Below are 23620 nucleotides of genomic sequence, written 5' to 3'. Positions count from 1 at the left end.
CTATTGGTTTACATTTATTAAAAATGTCAACTAATCTTCTGACGTGCCCACATTTATTGCCTAACATTCCTTCTGAAAGTAGGTAAAGGAATATAAGTGAATAATTATAAAATACTAATTTATGAAATGTTATGTATGCAACCTACTAACAAAAACAGCTTTACTCACCAATGTCTCTTGTTGGCTTTCTTAGTTAAGTGTCTGAAAGTCAGAGCAAAAGGCTCTGGGGATTTTCTCTGAGGTGAGAGGCCACAAGAAATATTAACGTAACTTGACACTTTCAGCATTGAACTTTCTGGACCATTGGTCTCAAAGTAGCAGTCCACAGGCCCAATATGGCATCCCACCTTTTTGGTTTAGTCCTCAAAATGTTGGCCCACACAAGTATTTTGATAAAGTTTTAAGTAGCTGACAACATATACAGTTAGAAAAAAAAAATCTCATAAAAATCCACATTACCAACTTCTGTGAGTCATCAAATATGGGGTCTGTAGCCCATTGAACCTGCACTGCTATTGGCAACAGGCAGCCAGAGCTAAGTAACAAGAGTAAAGAGGAAGCTGATTGATTGGTTTTGTACCCATGTCTCCATTAACAGTTAGAAAATAAAAGACAACCCAGGTAGGTGTCATGTTTCAAGAAAAAAAAAATCTTATGCCTAGCTTTCTCCCATTTGTTACCTGTATGGCCTCTGGAGACATATGAAACTCAAGTCCTGTGCTAGACAATGTCAACCATCAACTAGTACAAAAGTGAGCTCTGGGACACTGTGGAAACACCAACAGGGACACACTGTAAACCAGGCTTTTAGAGCCACAATGCAGAAGCAGATCTGCATGGCTCCCCACAGCCTCCTACAGTGTCCACATTGCCATACATATCTTGGTGCTCCATAATCAATGAATCAATTCATCAACCAGTGCTTCTCAGATTTTAATGCTGTGCAGAAAACACACCTGTGGAGTTTGTTAAAACTGTAGATTCTCAGGGCCCAACCTGAGTGTGGAATCTGCATTTTAATCAAGCACAGCAGGGTAATAGCTGCATATCTCTTTACGAAACATCACCTTCAAGTATTGGCCCTCCCAATTGCTTTGTCTCATTGGTTATGTTTATTTTGATTAGTAGTGATAACAGTAAATGTATAGCCTAATAAAATTTATTAATACTTTGGGGGAAAAGTAGAGTGGGGGATTATTATCTTTTGGGCACTTACTATATGCTAGGCATGTGCTTAGAATTTTATAGGTGACCCTTCCTATATAACCCTGTGAAATTATACCCATTTATCAGCTGATGAAGTAACTAAGGCAGGAAGAGGCTAAGCAATGTGCTCAAGGTTAAATGGATAGTCAAGTGGCAGAGTCAGGACCTAAACCCAGGATTGTGTATGCCAAAACCTTGCTCTCAGCCACAGTGTTAGCCTACCCCGTGGCTTTCAGACCTTTTTGACTTACAATAAAAAATAGGTTGATATCATGATCTACTAGACACATACCCACATCCTTACACACAGAGACATATGAATGTACATACACTTACACATCTATAAGACTATGTATATCTTGATAACTTCTGTTTATTCAGTTTCATACTTTTTAATGCTAGGTTTTAATCCACTGAATAGATTTTATAACCCTCTTAAGGGTCATGACACTCAGTTTGAAAAACAGCAATAAACCTGAAATTCCAAAAGAACAATAAGGAATATTAGATACTATAGTTTATGGACCGTATGGCCAAGGTGTGTGTGTGAGCATGATGTGTACAAAATTTTTGCAGATGAGTAATCACTTCTCATTCCAGAACTCTCTGAGTAATAATAAATGCAATTATAACAATCTATTACATATGTTGTGCTTTATAATTTTCCAAACTTTTCAGATTCATTATCTATTTTAATATTCACAAAACCTGATGAAGTCTAAAAAACAACAACAGTAATAATGTAACATATCACTTATATCTTATTCTGTGGAATTTAAGGATTTAGATTTCCACTAGGATAGTCTACTGAAATATACCCATTGAAGAATTACTTCATAATATCGGTCTATCACATCACCAATATTTTGTTTTCTTAAAAAAAGTTATTCTATGCTTAACGATGGATAGAAAAAAATAAAAAATATTTTATTCTAATTAATCTTTCTGCATAATGAAGTACCTTTGGTGAGATAATACATATTTTTAATAAATGTAAATCATTTTTAAATTGGATAAAAACATGCTTATCTTCTTCAAGGCAATAGTATCCACCACCTGCCCGCTTAGCTACCACAGGGAGATCTTTTTGCTGATATTTTGTCCTAGTCTTCTAAAATCAGCAGGGCTCAAAGGTGGAGAGGTGTTAGTATGACCCATGATACTAGAGCCTCCACTTTCCCATTATAGGCATCACTGATTGTTTTCAGACAGTAACAGGCAGAGGTGCTCAAGAAATGGCACTGGGAAGAGACAGGATGTTCTGCCCCTTTTGTAAATATGCACGTTGACATGATGGGCTTCCTTCCACACTGTTTTGGGTAGGCATTTCCCTCCCCCATCCTCTCTGTCCTATGGATACGGTTGCCAAAATAATTCTTAGTGCATTTACAATCACCGGGGCCTGAATTTTCATCTGCTTCTGTGGAGTATATTATATTACTCTCCAGGATTTATACAAAGAATTTGCTAATTTTTTAAAGTATTAAATTTCTGTAACTCACTTCTCTCCCTAGTTTCTAACTCTTACACACACCTGTAGATCCAAGTATCCAAAAAGTTCCCTGAAAGTTGTTCTGAGAGGAATATTATAAGCTGTTGTCTTCAAAGATGTATCAACTCCTTGACTTTTGAAACAATTTCTTCTATTATTTCTCTTGGACACATAATTGCAACCAAGAAGTACCTTATTCCACAAAGGATAAGCTTTCCCCCCTAAAATGTATATTTAAAATCTTAGTCTGTTCAGTAATAGGTCCTTACAGCAAAAGCATCCTTCAGAATTATCTAGTAATTCATTTTCATTTCATAAATATGGAAAATGAAGGCCAGAAAATCTATCTCCCAGTGAGTCTTCTTTTCTGCTAACCGCATTGTCAAAAAGCAGAGCTAATGTTTGCAGAATGCCATGAATTCATGTATTCTGTATCACAGCTAATTTGTAACCACAGTATATTGTGCAAAAAAAAAATCATTGAAAGCATCAAAATTCTACCCCCAATAAATGAGACTCTGTTTGCACATGTGTGTGTCCAAAGGGACTTTCTTTGGTTATGTATAAATGGAAAATAGAAATCTATATTGTTTCAGGTCTGATTCTACATCTGCTAATTGGATTTCAGTGTATGGATTTAGTAAGCCAATATTCATGTTCTTAAGTAAACATCTCTCTGAATGCATACATATGACGATAGCTTTTAATTGGCAGAATCAATGACTAAGTTAGATGCATATCAAGTTGAATTTGCGAAAGTAATCTAGGTTATTAATGAAAGGACTTCATACTTATTTTAGTAATAGTCTTATAACTAATGGAAAGAAAGCAGAATGTAGAATCCTAAAGGTCTTCCAAGGGCAGAAATTCGTCTTTTTTTTTCTGACAGGAATGGCCACATTATTCTGAACCATTCTGTTTTACATCTAATTCCTAGCTGACAAGTGTCCGTTTTTCATTCTTATTCATTCGTCACCCTTGTGTTCACTCTGCCTGCAAGGCAACCGGCCTGCCTTCTATCACATCTCTCCAAATGATGAAAGATATGCTTGAAATCTTATCTACCCTCCCCTCACAGAGTAGCGAGGAGGTGTGCTGAAATGAGCGGCTTCCGTGCTGCACGGCCGCGATATAACCTATGCTCATTACACAATCTCAAAGCCAGAGAGGTTTTACGGCAGGAATTAGAAGTGTTTTTCAGGAAGAAGTATTGCCTTGTGGGGGGTTAAGTGTGAGATCATTCTAGAAATTAGATAAAATTTATATAGAGCTTAAAGCCAACCCCTTAAAATAATTCTGTGGTATTCAATGATGGTTTATTAAGCCTGTCTCTGGAAGTAGATGCCTGTATCCATCGCCATTCTCAATTAGGAAACAAACGTCTACATAAAATACGCCTTCCTATGGCAAGAATTAGAAAACTGTGCCAAAAATTGCACCATATTCTGAGAAGAATTACAGCATGCTGCACTCAAACCCGTTGCCCGTTAATGGTGCTACTAACTTCTGTCACCTTAAAATTTTGGAAAAGAGTAGTAGATACCGTTGGGACTCAGAAAACAATACCCCAAAATGAAGGCCCCGGAAGCAAAAGTTTTTCTCTGACCTTCTCCTGCCCTCCTGTCTCTCAGTCCCTTCTTCCCCAAGGCCAGCTATGGAAAAGACAATCCCTCTTTCCCCCAGGCGAGTCATAGAAACCCCCTTAGTCCAAAACCAGCCACAAAACTGAAAAATATTATTCTAAATTTCCAACCTCCTTTTTGTGTAAAAAGTGACCGTAAAAAATTCATCTAACCTACCTTGTGTGATCATAGGTCATCAAACCCCCATTCCAGAGAGGGCCCTGCCTGACACCCAGGTGAAGGAAGGAATGAATGCTCAGAGAGGCCAGGAAAAATCTAGACCCACAGTCTTGCCGGGTCTCTCCACTCAGTCTATTAACATTAGGTCAGATCCTTTTTGTCCAATCATATTTCTACACACTGTCCAGTTTTTGTTGAATGGAAGCATCAAAATGGGCAATTATCCCTGGATCTTTATGTCTTCATTCCAAAGGCTCCCATGTGTACATGTTAAGTAAAATTTGTCTGTCTTCTCTCCAAATAATCTGCCTTTTGTGACTTAGTTGGTTTTCCACTGAACCTTCAGAGGGCAAAGGAGAACTTTTCCCTCTGCTCCCACAGTACCCAGAATGGTCATTTCCCCACTTCCTGGCCACTCCTCATCACAGCTTGGCTTCTGCTCCCCCTCACTCCTAAACTTCCCAGACCAATGACTTCTCTCCTGTGAGTGCTTCTGAGTCCTTCACTGCATTTCTCCTATTGACCTCCCCACTTTTTAAAACTTTATTTTCCTCTTGGATGCTCTGACACTAACTTCCTTGGGTTTTCTCCTACCGCTTTGTTCACTCTATATCATTGGATGACAGCTTTTCCTCTTGAACGTAACTGTCTTCTTTTTTTTTTTTTTTTTTTTTTTATGCTGTAGCCTCTCCCTGGTGATGCCATCTATTTCCAGTGCTTCAGCAATTGCCTAGTTAGTGAAGCACAAGAAATCCTACCAGGCCTTCTTTTCCAAGCCCTAGACCTGCGGTTCTCAACTGCAGGTGACTTTTCCCTTTAGGGGACATCTGGCATTGTCTGAAGTTACTTATTTTCTTAAGGTTGGGATGGGGTTCTAGTGGCATCTAGCAGGTAGAGTCCGGGAATATTGCTAAGCATCCTGCTATGCAAAGAACGACTACCACAAGGAATTACCCAGTCCCCAAAATTAATAGGGTTAAGGTTTAGGAACCATGATCTGGACTACTAGACTTTTCAGTTTGAATGTTTCACAGATGTGCCAAACCTAACATGTACCAACATGAATTTATCTTTCTCTCTGCTTCCCTGCCCAAGTTGATACTATGCCACTCAGTGTTTGTACCAAGTTAACAATGCAGTAGCTAAGAGTATAACATTATTCTTGCCTTGTGGCACTCTCCAAATACCTACATCTTCTTCAAGGTATGATCTATTTATTTCTAGAATTACTTCCTCCTCTTCCTGTCCACTATACTAGCTGAGTTCAGGACCCCATCATCCCTCATGGTTTATTCAAATGAGTCCCTAACTAACTTCGGGCTCCTCACCACCGCCTCCCTCCATCAGTCACTCTGATGGATACTCTTGGTCTCTGACCTCACTCCTTTGAGGGTGTGCCATTCCATAGCATGACAGAAAGGCTTTTCATAAGCACACCTCAGCTTACCTTTCTAGTCTTCTTTCTGTGTCTTGTACATCTTCATCCAAAGTACCTAATAAAATGTCTACCATATGGAGACAATGAATAAATGTTAAATGAAATTGCTCTATTTAAATACATATATGCCTTTTTCTTGTTCTTAGCCCTCATTTTGTGATATCTTGGTCTTAATTTAAATTAGAGTGAGTCAGTATGTTATTTAATTTGAGAACTCATTCCAGTTATTATGTCTTTGCCCAACCCCACATCAGGCAGAAGTTCCTCAGAATCATTTTTTACAAACAAGATAAATCTTGTCGAGAACATTTTAGCCCATAAATGATATTCACTGCTGCTCTTTTTATTGGTATCTGGTGTTTCATCAAATTTTATCTCAGTGCAGATAAAAAAAACCAAGAGAAGCCACCACATCAGAAGAGAAAATTTTTAATGTTTCCATTGAAAGAATATGAATTAACCAAAAGAGATGTCAGGCGGATGTGTGGGGTGGCAAAATGTAGAAAATCTGTATCAGCAGGTTCTAAGGCAGCCATTGATTATTGTGCTGTGATGCTCCAGGTAATTTGGTCAACATGTTTTTTGGATGTAAGACAATGACATGGTTTAGATAACTTTAAAGTTATGATAACTCTGTGGATTCCAAATGTTCATTTCTTTTTGTCATTGTTCTTGTTGAGATGGGGTCTCACTCTTTCACCCAGGCTGGAGTACAGTGGTGCAATCTCGGCTCACTGCAACCTCCGCCTCCTGGGTTCAAGCAATTCTTGTCCCTCAGCTTCCCAAGTAGCTGGGACGACAGTCGCACACCACCATGCCCAGCTAATTTTTGTATTTTTAGTAGAGACTGGGTTTCGCCATGTTGGCCAGGCTGGTCTCAAACTTCTGACCTCAGGTGATTCACCTGCCTTGGCTTCCCAAATTACTGGGATTATAGGCATAAGCCACTGCGCGCGGCCCCAAATGTTCATTTCTACAATATACTCAATGTCTTGACAATCAAATTAGAAGCATTTTTCTGATAGAAATTCTGTCACATTTGGAGGTCTCTTGTCTTGCCTCAGACCCTCATAGATCTATAATTTTCTCACAACCCTTATAATCTTGAGGGTTTTCTTCTGCCGAGAATTCCAAAAATATGGCACGTGTGTAACAATGCAGTCTTTTCTTAGTGCATTTTTTCCAGGTGCTTTCTGGTAGAGCTCTATTAGGGATATACTTGAGAGCAGGAGTCCCAACCCCTGGGCTGAGAACTGGTACTGGTCCGTGGTCTGTTAGGAGCTGGTCGCACAGCAGGAGGTGAGTGGCAGGCTAGTGAGCATTAGGGTAACACCTGAGCTCTGCCTCCTGTCAGATCAGTGGCAGCATTAGATTCTCATAGGAGCATGAACCCTATGTGAACTACGGATATGAAGGATCTAGGTTGCACACTCCTTATGAGAATCAAACTAAGGTCTAATGATCTGAGGTGGAACAGTTTCATCCCAAAGCCATCCCCACCACGCCCCATCCCAACGGTCAGTGGAAAAACTATCTTCCACGAAACCAGTCCCTAGTGTCAAAAAGGTTGGGGACCACTGCTCTAGGGTCTTCAGATTTCCACTCATTAGTTCAATCCACTGCAATGCCGCTCTCAGATTCTTACGTCTTCATCAGGAACCTGGGATGACAGAACAGAGGCATTAATTTTTTATTAAAATTCACTGGGTAAAATTCTAATAACTTTTTATTGGAAGGAACTGAACTGTACATGCATGAAATAAAATTTTTGTAGACTTTTAAAAAAATGCTGCTTCAAAGTTCTATGACTAAATTAATTTTTTAACTTTAGAAATTAGATTAAATGTATACAAAGTTTAAAGCCAAACCATTAAAACAAAATAATTATATGGTATTCAGTGATTATTTAGTTAAACCCATCTCTTGAAGTATGTGCCTCTGATGTGTTTAAAATGACACACTGGCTTCTAACATTTCTGTGCCCATATAACAACAGTTTGCAAAACTCAGCTGCATATCCCTATATCAACTATAACTAGATAAATACATAATTAGATACCTGGGATATTTGAGCAGAGATGACTAGGCTTCTAATTGATGAATGGCCATATGATTAAATGTAGTGATATCTTGGGACTCTTCTCCATTCTCTTTTCTCTGCCTTGTACTTGAGGCTCCTGAAGAAGTTATGTTTCTTCCTTACAGATTCCAGCATTCTGTTTTCCACTTTGTTTTACTATTATTATTATTATTATTATTATTATTATACTTTAAGTTCTAGGGTACATGTGCACAACGTGCAGGTTTGTTACATATGTATACATGTGCCATGTTGGTGTGCTACACCCATTAACTCGTCATTTACATTAGAGCTATACCTGTTTTCCACTTTGAAACGGAAACTCACCTAGAGTATTCATCGAAAGATTCCAGAGTTACTGGAGCTTCAATAGTATCCATTGTGAGAAAAGAGGAAAATATGTATATACATAAGGGAGTCTGTAGAAGAATCAAGAGAATGGAGTTTTTTTGACTCTGTGATCATCATAATTGATGGATAAAAAAATACTAATGAAAAGCAATTAATGAACTTTATTAATTGTTAAAATAAGGACTGCCAAAGGCTTCCATTGAAGTTTAAAGTAGGAACAGTTCATAGCCTCTGAATTTCACAATTTCTTCCACATAATATAGTCACCAGATTTAGTAAACTACTAATAACCTGTGGTTAAACAAAAATGCAAGTCCAGGCACCGTGGCTCACACCTATAGATCCAGCACTTTGGGAGGCTGAGGCGGGAGGACCACTTGAAGTTAGGAGTTTGAAACCAGCCTGGGAAACATAGTGAGACTCTATCTCTACAAAAAAAATTAAAAAAAAAAAAAATAGCCAAGCATGCTAGCATGCACCTGTAGTCCCAGTCACTCAGGAGGCTGAGGCAGGAGGTTTGCTTGAGCCCAGGAGTTCAAAACTGCAGTGAGCTATGATCACACCACTGCACTCCAGCCTGGGACATGGAGTGAGATCCTGTCTCAAACAAACCAGAAAAAGCACAGATAAAATACTAAGTCAGAAAATTTTTTGTACTCTCTGTAAATGAATAAATGTTATTTAGTTAGTTTTGACATGTATTTTGTCACTTTTACGTTCCAGATCTACGGAAGACATTTGAGCAGGAACCCCTAGGAAAGGAAGTGTCTTTGGAACAGGAAGTCTTACTCCAGTGTCGACCACCTGAAGGGATCCCAGTGGCTGAGGTGAATAACAACAGTTCTTTGCATTTAGCAATTGGCACTAAGTTATTCTAACAGGGGCCTAATCCCTGGCTAATGGTGCAGTGAATTAGGGTATGGCATGATGAATGGTTGGTAATGGAGTCCTAACTGCCTGCTGCTGGCAAAATAGATTGATTGGGAACTGATTAATGACTTGGGAGTCAATTAGAATGCCCCATTGGACAAAGCCACGGGCAGCTTGGTTTAATTTTGTCATTCTCTTTCAAGAAATCAGAAGTACTGCTTTATTTTATCTGGCACTTATCACAGAGAGAGATGGTATGACTTAACAATGTGCCATCAATTTTATTATTGTTCTTGCTGATATGCGAAAAATGTGAGTGTAAGAAGACAGTGTGTTTTTCTGTGTCTGTGAGTCTGTTCACCTAACATATGTATTTTCCATTCCATGATGTAGTCATAGACATACCTAAAAGTCATGCCCACACACCTTGCATAAAAACATGTTTTAGGAGTAACAGGTGTCAATTAGTTTCATCCTATAAGCTTTTGATCAAGTCCTTCATTTTCCATTTTTTGTTTCTGCTAGAACAAAGCCTACTGGTTGCTAATGAAGTATTAAAAATCAGATGCATACCATGACTTTTCATTAGCACCACACAATACAATGCCCTTTGAAAATATCTCTCTTTGGGGAAGAGGACTCTGACCCAGAAGAGACTGCAAGCACTCACCATCATCTTAGATCACACTGTTGAGGAAAACTAATACTGTGTCTTTCATTTGTTAACAAATAAATCCTAAACTCTAAAAACAGGTTACCCTTTAAATGATTATTAGGAGACATACTTATATGCATCTGACACTATTGCCCTAACTGACCCCGTGTCCTACAAGCCCAAGCACACATTAATTTGACAAGTGGCATAGCTGCCAGTTTGGTAGTGGTCTTTGTTGGCCTCCAAACTACATTGAGTCATTTGAAAGTTTTACTCTTTATTGCATGTGTTGAAAGAGGCATATTTCAGTTGTTGCAATTTGGTCTTATATATGGGTTCAATGTATATGAATTTTTAAAAATTAAGCCCTGAAGTTGTGCCTATCTCTGAAAGTGAAAAATAATACTATTGAGACTTTCAACACAGTCCAAAAAGCAATTAATAATTAATAATGTACTTAAACTATTTTACTTCTCATAGTTTTTCAATTTTCTTCAAGAAGTAAAGATGGGGTCAGGTAGTTCGCTGGTCCCCTGACAACAAACTCAAACATCTGATTGTTCTTTTAATAGTAATAATAATAATTAATTAATTGAAAATTTAGGCAGAGTCCTTATGAAATAACTCCATTTTTCTATCATAGCCATTCATATCTCTATGAGTCAATGCAAAGAACTCAAAGGAAACTTTAATGAAATTCCTTTTTTTTTTACTTTGAAAGAGAGCTATTTTTTGCCTTAAATTGGCATCTCATGCCAATTGTTATCAGAGACTTTGCTTGATAGTAGCTATTTCATTCAATGGCATCAAAACCTTATCTCCCAGCACTAAGACACAGTATGATTTAGTACGACTAGAAAGGAGGAAACTCTTCTCTATTCAATATTTCATTTTGATAATTACAATAGTGCATATGTCTTCTTAATGGTATTTCTAAAATTTTAATGCACACGTCCTCCATGAAACCACCTTAGAGACCAAAACAGATCATGAGCAACATGGGTATCCATGGCATCATTTTTGCTCAGGGCTTCTAAAAGGTAACTGATCCTTGCAAAGACTTTAGGTGGGGAGATCTTAGTAATGACTTCATTTTTTTCAGTCTCCTCGACAAAGTAGTTCACTTCGTCAAGGAGTAAAGATTCATGACTGCAAACTAATTGGCTGTGAATTCTATCTGTATCATCACTAGGGAAGAGACCAATTAAAACTTGGCAAGCTCAAAAATCATATACCCATTTGACATTCAAAGAACTATATTTAATATGCATTTCTTTTTCATTTTTTAAAGTCGGAAGAGAGATCAAACACACATGCTCAAGAGCAGGCTAATAAATTCCTGTGTAGATTCTTTTCAACACTATTAAAATCACCAAGATCAGAAAGCTAATGAATACCTTAACATGACATATTACAACTGCCATTTGCTCAAGAGGAGCAAATAAATTAAAAAAGAAAGGGATGAAAGGTAACTTGGTGAGTTAAAGGATTATACAATCATTTTCCTTCTAATATAAATGTGTTCATTATTTAATATTTCATTTATTTGTTTAAAGAATCTTTAAGCATAAAAATAGGATAAAGTGAAACATTGATGTTAAAGGAAAACCAGCAGGTAAAACTCATGTGTTTTGTAATAATTAGATCAGACTTTGGAAGATGAAGCCAGACTGGATTCGTGCTCCTTTTGTCTCCAAGGCAAATAATTCCAAGAAAGAGTCAGGCAAAATATGTTCAATGAACATATGGCTGATTGTTTCAATTGATCTTTGTTTTATAAGCATATGTCTAGTTCTATTGAGGAAGTAGTCAGGTACATTCTTTGCAGAATGTCAGGAAGCAGTAATTCCTTTTTCTCCAAATCAGTAAGTTTGTCAAGAATGCTAGTCTTAGTTTTGATATAGCACTTTGGGTACAAATAATGGCATAGGCATTTCTAAGGTAGTAACATTTTACTTCTTCCCTATTTTGGCATCCTATAATCTCCACCATAGAATGTTTTCTAGTTTTCTTACAGCATTCCAGGTTCAAACCCAAGCATCACCATTTTTTACTTCAGTCAAGGTACTTAAATACTGTGAACCAAAGTTTCCTCAACCATAAAGGGGAGATAATACTAGTGTCTATGCAGAATGTGGTCGTGAGGTTTAAATGAGATAATATATGCAAATCACTTAGAACATGTCAAAAGCACTCAAGAAGCATTAGGCATTGTTGATATTATTAATATATTATAATTTTTTAATTCACACAAGACCAAGCTCAACCTCTTAAATTCAAAATTCTTACTGAGTACCTTGCCCCTCTTCTTGGCACTGTGGGGTACACAGAGGGGAAGCTTCTGTTCTAAGAATCACCAAGATGCTCTCCTGTATTCGTTACTTTGGTTGGAGTCCACACATGCTACAGATGAAGACAATATTGTGAGCTTTAAAATAAGGAAATGCTCTTTCAACAACACTGCCAAATAATTGGTTAATGAAACTACTTATAGCAAGTCGTGATGTGCTGCTGCCCTTACCCTAGTGTTTTGTTTTGTTTTGTTTTGTTTTGTTTTGTTTTGTTTTGTTTTGTTTGAGACGGAGTCTTGCTCTGTCACCCAGGCTGGAGTGCAGTGGCATGATCTTGGGTCACTGCAACCTCCACCTCCCAGGTTCAAGCAATTCTCGTGCCTCAGCCTCCTGAGTAGCTGGAATTACAGGCGCACACCAGCACACCCAGCTAATTTTTGTATTTTTAGTAGAGACAGGGTTTCACTATGTTGGCCAGGCCGATCTCAAACTCCGTGCCTCAAGTGATCTGCTCACCTCAGCCTCTCAAAGTGCTGGGATTACAGGTGTGAACTACTATGACTGGCCCCTTACCCTGATCTTTAAAGCTACTATTGTTCATTCAGTCCTTATTGACTCAGGACACTGGACCAGCCCTTACATTTTCTCCCAGAGGAAATTTAGCCTGAGGCTACTCTTGGTAGGTCTCCTTTTCAGAGCCCAAGGAAAGAGGGTGGCAAAGACAGTCTCAGAGGAGGAAGCGGTCAACCAAGGACTCCTTATACTTGTTTAGACTAAGCCCTTTCCAATAAGAAAACAGGGGACGCTAGGGATGAAGCACAACAGTTTCAGAACTCTAGGCTTGGCTGCTCCTTCTCTGTTCTCCCTAAAGTCCTTTCTTTATATCTAGATTTTATTCCAAATATTTAATAACTGCATGGATTCCTGAGCACAAGAGCAGACTCTTAGGGGCCTAGTGCTATATCAGATATAACCCTTTAGCCACGGGGTCACAGAGTATCCAGAAATCCCAGGCAGCCAGCCAGGGCCTGGGGGTGAGGGGCACTCAGTAGTTTAGCAACAGATACAGAACTGTTTCCACATTGAATACCTGGCATGGATGAACCAGTGTGCCTGGCTAAACAGCAGCCCCCACATGCCACAATTTTATATAGCTCTACCTACTGATTGTATTGAAATTTATCTGTTTACTCTTCTTCTTGCCTGACAAGCTCGTGATGAGATAAGGAGCAAAAAGTTTTTTGTTCATGTTTTATCTCTAACGCCAGCAGGTTATAAGTCACTTAGTAGATTCTCTAAGTATATTTAACTAAATGACAGAAAGAGGCCCTGCTGGATGTGACACGGAGGCAGCACCTCAGGAGATGGAACGCTCTAAGAAAAAGGATGCTTCTCGTCCCTGAAGATGCAATCCTACTGAGAGATCTTGGTGTGGGATGACAGACTCCATCAGTCTGAACCCTGAGGGTGGGGTTCCAAACCACTAGGACCAAGAACCAAGGCCACTGGGAGTGGGAGACACTTGAGTTCCAGGACGATAAGGGAGGTGTTAATAAGAATAACATTAAAATTTTCAAGTAAACTAGATGAAAGAAAGGAAAACAAATCCCAGGAATACTCTAAAATGATATAGCTCAGTGTTTCCTTTAATAACACTTTTGTTAGGATCAAGCCAAAAATATGATTGTTGTCTTCCATTTCTGATGAGGCGTTTGCCTTTCTTTCAACAGATAAACCTTCCCCCCATCTCCCTGAAGATGCAAGAAAATTAATACACCCATGGAACTGGTGCTGAGTTATTCCACTAGCATAATAGCAGCACTCTATGAAATTAATCCCTCTTTGCTCATTTTATTTTATGCCTAGAAAATGTTACTGTCACATGGAGAGCGAGAAATGTATTCAGAGATGCTTTATCAGATTATCTCTTTTGGAGAGTACTGGGATGAAAACATCAATGGATACAAGATTTGTTGGCATGGCAGAAGGAGCAAAGCTGAATTTTTCTCTAAAACCTGTGATTTGTTTCACCTTTAACAAGGGGATAATTGCTCCTCTAATTATAATTGAGCTATTTCTCATAGGAGTTTAATTGGAGGAACAGGGCACAATGTTCAACTTATTGACCCAGTTGTGCTTAGAAACTGTCATGTTGTTTATCAACATTTGCATCTCTAATTAGCAAGAGGGAAAATATGGGGTGAAGTGCAAAAGAATAGACTATTTTGCTGAGTGTAGTCGTGATAAACAGGGAACAGATTTTTTTAAGCTGATACTGACAGGGCAGAAAGCTGGTGGCAGCTGGAGGCGCCGCCAAATGTGCAGCATCAGGTGGCTCTCCATCTAATTGATTATTAATATGGCTGCTGAACACTTTCTTTCATGGGTCCTTCACGTTTCCCTGCCATTCTCCCATAATAGGAACTTCATATTGATGAATTTCCATGCAGGTATGTTGTCTCTGGAGAGGTGCTTTACACTCTTTCCAGGCAAAAGAGTTTAGAGAGGAAAGAAGAATTTGAATACCAGTTTGGAGGGAGATGTTGCTTTCAGTGCCAGTAATTATCCGTTGGAATTTTCTCCTACCGTGTGTGTAGCTACAAGACAGAGTTTTGATTAGGATATAATTCTCAGCCTTGAACACAGGTTTTCAAAAGTATCAGGTTCCCTTACTAGCAGTCACCTTTCAAGCTTTGCTTTGGTCCAATCAACATTCGCCAAAGTCACCTCCTTATTATGACCATCCCATACTTTTTGGGGTGAAAAATCATGGGAAAAATCCCAAATTTTTCTTCCAATATCTGCCTCTAATAGTTATACATAGAGATCACCACAAGCCCAGAAACCATGTAAGCCAAATTAAAATTGCAATAAGTTTAAGCAATGTAAAGATCCATTTTAAAGCAGAAGAAATAATAGATTTTATCTGACTTATTATACATCTGTGGCTTGACTTCTGCATGTACTTAGTGATTGCTTTGAGCCTATAGTATAAAATGTAGATTTCTAAAAATCATCAATTCACTTATACAAGAAATATTTACTGTAGATGCTTGGTGTGCTAGACATTTTTCTGGTTGCAGGAAATGCAAGTCAGTCAAGTCCCTCGAGGAGAAAAACAATAAGCAAGAATGTAAGAAAAATGAGTGAGATATTTTCAGATAAACAAGTTAAAGGAAATAAGGTCATATGAGAGAGGGTGATGGTTGTTGGGGATTGAGGATGACTTTAGAGTTCAAGGAAAGTGTATCTGAAGAGACAGTAATGGAGCTGAGATCTGAAGGTAAGGAAGGAGCTGTCTTGAAAAGATCCGAGTAAGAAAGCTCCAGGTGATGGGAGCAACAAGGACAAGTACCCTCAGGAGGAGGTGATTGGTTACAGGGTTAAAAAGGAGGCCAGTGTGTCTGAGATCAGTGAGCAAGGAGGAAGGCAGGAAGACGTTCAGTCAGGAAAGGGGGAACGAGGGCGCGGACTTGTAGAGACGGTAAGTGATTTGGAGTTTTCTTTAAATGCCTGAAAAGCCAACGGACACATGAAGGAATTGTTGAGACCTGACATATACCTTTAAAAGATCATTCTGGCTGCTGCATGGAAATGGATTTTAGAAGTGCAAGAATGGATTTAGGGACACCTTTATGGATTTATTTAATGATGAAAATCTAGAAAAGATTTAGTCTTTGAGGAGAAACTGAAATGTTCCATGTGGAAATTCAGCAGACCCACTAGAATGAGCTTTTTTCAGATGACCTAAAATCAATGGTTAATAAGCCTCAGCTGTTTTCGAGCACAGTCTCTATCTCAGTAGAGATAAGGCAGCAGGCAAAGACCTAACCTGTGCCCATAATCACGGAGCAGGAGGGTTTTTAAAAATGTGTGTTGGCCTTCATTTGTTCAAAAAAGGTTTTTCTTCAATAAGTTCCCTTGCTTGGGGATTTCTTCCAATGATTCTTTATATGCCTACACACACTAACATAAACTCATTATGGAGTCAGAGAGAGCAAAAACGCATATTTTTCTAAAGATGGTCAGACTTAGCTAAAGACCTGAACACTTTTAACTGGTAAGAAGAAAGGCTGAGAGTTACCTATACTGAAAGGCAAGTTTATAGTAAAAACTGGTTAGGAACTAGCTACAAATTAGTCAGTTTGTTGCCCTTTTGCCCTGGAAAAGTTAGCCTTTTAGGGACACTTCAATGCCATTTTGTTCCCTTGGATGGTGCTATTACATATAGTCGTTTTACTTTGGGTTTTGGTTATTTTATTTCATTTGGTTTTTGTTGGTATTAGTTCATTTGTCAACATGCTTTTATCTCCTCATCGTTGAACTTAGGTTTTAGAAGTTTTCAGATTTCAAGACAAGTTCACCTCTAAAATACGGCCTATGTATGTTCAACCCTCAAAAGCAATGAGCTAGACATATGTGCAATTAAGAGAGTGTTTCCCCAGCAGGAAAACAAATTCCCTTTCTTGGCAAATGCCTTTCCTTTGCAGAAGTAACAACAACTGAGCAAAATGCCACTAGTTTCCACTTGCTTTTTTTAATCCTTTGGCTATCTTTTTTTACCATTGTCTAAAGATATAATTTCAGCTTGCTTAAAGACAAACATTTTTTTTAAAGCACAAAAATACCCAGGCTTCCACAAACCTACTGAAAGGTGCAAAGTATATTTCACAGTGGTCAACACAGAAGTGAATGGATACTTGTTTTATTCCAAAACTGAGAAGCAAAAATCTACATAGTAGCCTCTGGTTTTTAGCAAGAGAGAACGTCCAGCATAATTATCCACAGTAGAGAACTGTTTTGATTGTTTAAAGCACCTACAAGGGAGGGTGAGATACCTTTCACCAGTGGGAGAAATAAGAAAATAATACTAGGATTTCAAACTCTGGAGCAATTAGAGCCAAACCTACCTGTGAAAGTCTACAGAAGACTATTAGCTGTCAATATCTTTTAGAATTGTCAAGGCCTTGGCCAGGCATGGGGGCTCACGACTGTAATTCCAGCACTTTTGGAAGCTGAGGCAGGTGGATCACCTGAGATCAAAAGTTTGAGACCAGCCTGACCAACGTGGTGAAATCTCATCTCTAATAAAAAAAAAAATACAAAATTAGCTAGGCGTGGTGGCACATGCCTGTAATCCCAGCTACTCGGGAGGCTGAGGCAGGAGAATCGTTTGAACCCAGGAGGCAGAGGCTGCAGTGAGCTGAGATCGCACCATTGCACTCCAGCCTGGGCAACAAGAGTGAAACTCGGTCTCATTAAAAAAAAAAAATTGTCAAGGCCTTGCAATTCTAACTGTGGTACATAGATTATCTACATCATCATGACCTGGGAGCTTAGAATCTCAGACCCAGAACACTTAATCAAAATCTTAGCAAGATCATCAAACCAGTCTTCACTAGGCACAGTGGCTCATAACTGTAATTCCAGCAGTTTGGGAGGCCAAGGCAGGAGGATCACTTGAGCCTAGGAGTTCAAGACCAGCCTGGGCAATGTAAGAGAACCCCATCTCTACAAAAAATAAAAAAAAATAAAAGTTAGCCAGACATGGCAGTGTGTGCTACTCCAGGGACTGAGATGGGAGGATCACTCGAGCCTGGGAGGTCGAAGCCACGGCTGCAGTGAGCTATCATCACACCACTGTGCTCCAGCCTGGGCAACAGAGCAAGACCCTGTCTCAGAAAACAAAACAAAACCAAACCACTCTGCAGTACTGGTTCTCAGCAGTGGAGGCACAGTGGAATCACCTGGGAATTGTTAGAAACTACCAATGCTTATATCCCACCTAGAGATTCTGATTTAATAGATATGATACACAGCCAGGTTATCAAGATTTTTTTAAAGCTCTCCATGTGATTCTAAAATGCAGTTTGAGAAGCTCCGGTGTAAAGGACAAAGTTAAAACAAACAAATACACAAAAACTTCAGATTTGTCACTTCCAAACCAGTCAGTAAAACTTGGCAGATTCCCAGCTTCTAGCTAATGCTCCTTGGAGAAGCTTGGCTTGGTTGAGTGTACATTTGATAATAGCCACCTAATTGCTTTTCTCATTTGTTTAATTAATGTACCTATAGACAATGATTCTAGGCTAAATCTCCATTCTTTTAGGTGTGCACACAGTTCTCCACTCTGTTATATCATTTTCAACCTGTGCTCTGACTTGATGGGCCTCAGTTTGAGTTTAACAGAGTAATCTTTCTGATAGACGTGGAGTTTTCTAGCTAACGGTTGCTGGACTCACTTTTCATGTTGGGTGGCATGTGGCAGTTTCCCTCTGTTAATTAGAACAAATGTGCCAATTATGTTAATGTTTCTCCCGATACCAATCAGTGAATAATTAGACACAACACATCTGTCTTTCACAGGAGAGTATAAGAAGAAAGAAAACTGCAAGATGCTTTGCTCTCTGTTATTGACATATATGATTAGACAATTCCTTAACCAATCATAAGGTTAACAAGTTTGTATATCAGAAGGGCAAAGGATGCCAAAAGTGATTTTTGGAGCTGAGAACCTCTCATTGTTAGTATGGTGCTGACCAAAGTCCACCTATCTCTCAAGTATCTCTGCAAAGATTTTCATTGATCTTTCCTTCCTTTTTAACAACAACAAAAAATTACACTGCCCTTTTGGTAAAATGCAGGGATGTGGTTTATTTATCCTGAACTAAAGAAATAAACAAGTTCTTAAGTATTTGAAACCCTCAAAAAGTCAACTTTATGTAAAAGGTTATGCTAAAAGAAATCACAAAATTCAGCCTATAGAATCGTATGGAAGGCGTTATAAACATGTAAATCAGAATCAGATTATAATTTATTATAGTTTCTACTTATATGTTTCCATAATCTCTGAACTTTAGAGCATTCTGATTGAGGAGAAAAAAATGATTTTGTTTGTATTGCTATTTACTGGCATTTGCATTCCATACTTGGCAAGACTTTAGAAAGAGATGGAGTTATAGTCCAGTTATTTCATAACATAAGCAGTGTCTGCTTGTGTTGATTCCAAAAGTATGAGGAAGATACTCACAAAATCAACACATTAGTCTTCTTGAAGGTAGTCAAAGTGTATCCTAAAATAAAGCTTTTTGTTTCGTGTGGAGTTAAAAGTCTATACTTTCTGCTGAATATGGCTCACATTCCTAAATGCTTGATGATATTCAGCTATGTATTTGTATCATCCAAAGGTGCAACATCATCCTTTGTTACCATAATGTCTATATTATTGTGATTACAAATATATTGCCCCTCTTGTTAGGAACAGAAAATAAGACTTGAATGTCAGATCATACATTTTTTTCTTACTGTGACACTAATTTGCTTATTTTGGAAAGGAACAACTCAGAGAATACATTAAATATATTGGAAAATAGTTATGATTACTACTTCTAGTGTCAGACATTCCAGGAAAGCCCCAAATATATGAATCACCCTGGGACACATTCCTTCTGCCCAGGCCATTATGAAGAATGCAGCACTGAGGGAGAGGCCATAGTTGTCCTTTTTAAAAATTATGTTACTTTGCCCCAGATAGTTGTCTTCTGTTTTTTAATAGTAAAACATGAGCATAGTTATAATTTTAAAACTTTTGATAGCAAACCATGGGAAAAATTATTGGAAATAAATATTGTTTGGAAAATAACTGTCTTATCTAAATGGGGTCCCATTATATACACTCTAAATACAAGAACATGGGAATCTGTCTTTGGTAACATCATTTTTATGATCTTTAATAATAGAGAAGGGAGTGAACGAAGGTGAGAAAATGACTATGGAAAGTCAAGACTAAACTGGATTATAACTTATCCCATATTTAATGACCAGCTATAAATGGATAATCCACTGGAAAAGTTAATCCATATTTCTCTGTCTTTTCTGATACTATAAATAAATAAAAATTTAAACTGAAGAATAAAGTATTTAGGAAAGAGGTAACAGAGCATTTTTGAAATATGAGGGTTGTTGAATGCTGGAGTTGCTACTCAAAAGAAATTATGGAAGCCTGAGCCATTGAAAAATGATCTCCATGTTTTGCTGCAAAACTTCTCTTTCCCTGACAGTACTTAGGCAGCCAATGGTTCTGACTATTATAAAATAGCAGTAACAGCGAAACTATAAAACCGTGAGTCTAGGAGCCATAAAAAGTTGCTTCTTAAATCACACTGCACACAAGTAGGGATGGCAGTTTTATACACCTTTTCTGGGAACATACCATATAATGTCAATATGCTCTAGTCCTAAAAATTGTAATCAAATTAGGAATCATTCATATTTGTTAAAAAAATCATGTTAGTATTTTGAGAACACTGTGCCAGACTGAAGGCATCAGTAGAATTGAATGACCTCACTGTCGGAGGGATTTCCAAACACTTTCTCCTCCTACTGCAAGAGCTGGAATTGGTCCCCATGTAGAAAGGCTAGAGATATGACATCTCTTCTGTACATACACTAGCAGGGATTGAAGCTGTAAATAAGACGACACTTTCCTCACTGGGAGCGTTTTATGAACGAAGACTCATAAACCACTACCTATAGTCCTGTGCAGCAGTAAATTGAAAGTCAGATTTCTCTCAGGTGGTTTTTTTTTTTTTTTTTTTGAGATATTACTAATTTGGCATTATGAATTTGAAGATATGTACTTCTTAATAGAGACACTAAGGGGCACTGAATCATCATTGTTTAAAATACATTTAGGTAGGTATAGCTTTGTGTAGGCTCAAGTTAGTTCTAGGGAAGAGGCAATTAAATTACACTGATTGACTATCTCCTAATTCCAGGTGCTTTCTTTTCATAGCTCATTTAAATCCCCCTACAACCCTTGGAGGGATGCGCCCTGCACTTGTCCAGGTGAAGATTATGATTCTGGGAGCTTACTGCCTGTGCAAGGCTACAAGCTCAATTAGTGAGAGGGCTGGGATTCAAAGCCAACTCTGCCTGACTCCAAAGCACTTTTGTTTTCCTTATAACAAAAAAAGAAAAAAGAAAAAGAGTTTTATTGACTGTATGCTTTTAAAATTTGATTCATTAAAATGACACAAATTGTCTGTGTGGTCTCATTTGATGAATTTTCATAAACTAATCACATAAACCCCAAGCAAAAATGTATTTGGGAAAAACTCATTCATTTAAAAAGTGTCACATGCATCTCATCAATTTTCTAAAAGTAGAGTAAGCATATTTCATTGTGTTGTGTGTGATTATTTACACACACTTCTTAAATAATGAAAATTTTTAGAAATTCTTGAATGGAAAAGAGAAATTCAACTTCAGCGTCCATTAATGACTCCATTATTGAAGAAGAATAAGACCGGAGGACCAAGTTTATAGAGAGAAGGCCACTGTGAGGAGATATTGTGATGGATTTACACCTATTGTGGTGTGAATCGATTACATCATATTCAGCACTTACTATGTTTTTTTTTGTATTCGTTGAGCATCCAGATGGAATTATCTAAAAAGTAATTGGAAGTATGACTAGAGCTTAAGAAAAGTTGGGACTGAAGCTAATGATTTGTGAGTTGTCAGCCTTGAGAATGAATAAAGTCACTCAGCCAGTGTGTATCTCATTCTCAAACCTGGCTGCACATTGAGGTCACCTGAGTAGTTTTTACAAACACTGATTCTTGGGCCCTTTGTCTGCCCAATTAAATAAGAACCTTTGACGGTGGGGCCCAGGCATCAGGATGGCTTAAGCGCTCCCCAGGTGATTCTGATGCAGGACAAAGAACCATGATATAAAGTAGAAGGAGGAGAAAAAGAGAGAGAGGGAGATCCTTGAGAAGGACTGTATGAAAATGCTGGATGTTATCAAAGGACCAGTGAAAGAGGTTTGCAAAAGAACGGATAATCAAGTAGCAGGAAAGACAGCAGAGGGAGGCTTTTCAGAGGGACAGTGGAGCTGTTCGCCATAGAGAAGAGAAGATGCCTTTGGATTTAGCAACGAGAAAGGCCACTGGCCACCTTTGAAAGTGAAGTTTGAATAGACTGGGGAGCAGGAATCCAGACATGGCTAAATGGGAGAGTGAATGAGCAGGTGCATAAAGAGGGATGGGGAATATGTCACTCTTTCGAGGAGTTTAGCCACTAAGGGAAAGAAGTCTGAAGCATAGCTGGAGAGGATGGGTACGTCAGCCTTAATTTTGTTGTTGGTTGGTTTTTAGGATAGAAGAGATGTGGGCATGTTTCTGGATTACTTGAGACTCAAAGAGCAATGGGGGAGTTGATGTATTTTGGACTATTTAGTTTGTTGAAAGAGACATATGCCATCTGCTCAGATTAAGGAAAATCACAAAAATATTGAGTACTTTATTGATGACCTAGAGTCTCAACAGGCCTACGAGGAGAAGATTAGAAAGTTACCAGTGAGTGAATTTCTGAGTGCAAGATTTCAATTGGGCATGGTCTTTGGAGTGGCATGTAAACCTTCAAGTTCATGTCTTCTGCATAAACTTTCTCCTTTTTCCTAGTTGCTAACACATTTCAGCTGAAGTAGGATGACCCTATTTTTGTTGGTCTTTCATTGATTGTTGAATAAGGGCTCACAATGTGAAGATTGTTCCTTACAGAATTATATCACACTGTTGCTCAGCATCCTCAGCACAGAGCATGTTGCCTGAGAATGAAACAAACCACAGTGTTCAGTTACGCTGAACACAGTGAGTTCTAGCATCTGGATATGTATAAATAGATGGTGTCTTTAGGACAGAATTTAATGGAAAATGTGTCCATTGAAAATATTTTTAAATATCTTTCATTTTATGCTAGATATCATTCCTCCCTGTTCGCTAAACTTATATCTTAATTTGTAAAAGTTATTTAAAGTAATAAGGACATGTTGTAGAATAAATTATTTACTCTGTAAAGAAATCACCATAACACCAGCTTAAAGTTGTATAGAAGTCATCAAAAGTGCTTTCATATATAGTATATGCTTTTCAAACCACACAAGAGCCTTATGAGGGAGTTAGGACAGATACTACTTTTCTTGTTGTAGAAGTAGAAAAGTAAGTTTGAGTGATTTTATGTGACTTGCTCAAGAGCATAGACTCAGTGAATGGCACAGCTGGGTCCTATCCCTAGGCTTTCGTACTTGAGACTTGAGTGTCTTTTGGCAAAATCTCACTGGTCTTCTGTGAAAGTGCAGCATAAATACAACTGCAGAGGCATCCAGGAGAAATATTCGGAGAGTTCCATTCACTGACCTCCAACTCCCACTCCTATTACCCTGTTCTTTAGTCTTTTCAGTTCTCAACCTTCCTCATTCTCCCCTGGTAAAATTTCCTGCTTGGTAACAGAACCACTATCCTCTCATGCCCTAGTGAAGTGTTCTTTAAAATTTTTGCTAGCATATCCCTAAAAGACTTAAAAAATACATATCTCCTTGCACATTTTACATTGGTATCTAAAAAATATTATCAAACAATTAAATAGTGGGA

At 38.2% G+C, this 23620-nt stretch overlaps 1 protein-coding gene across 3 annotated transcripts in view; it reads left to right on the top strand.

Annotated features, from left to right (window-relative positions):
• The window catches only part of UNC5C (unc-5 netrin receptor C), a 385297-nt gene that overhangs the window by 264656 nt on the left and 97021 nt on the right, over window positions 1-23620 (top strand). For all 3 annotated transcript variants that reach the window (XM_005555481.3, XM_005555480.4, XM_074040173.1), the window contains exon 4: window positions 9093-9196. In XM_005555481.3, the coding sequence (XP_005555538.1) occupies window positions 9093-9196 (104 nt within the window). The remainder of the gene's footprint in view (window positions 1-9092; window positions 9197-23620) is intronic.

This window comes from Macaca fascicularis, chromosome 5 (genome assembly GCF_037993035.2).
Source record: "Macaca fascicularis isolate 582-1 chromosome 5, T2T-MFA8v1.1".
Lineage (NCBI taxonomy): Eukaryota > Metazoa > Chordata > Mammalia > Primates > Cercopithecidae > Macaca > Macaca fascicularis.
The sequence above is the reverse complement of the archived record's forward strand: the minus strand, read 5'-3'. Positions and strand labels throughout refer to the sequence as shown.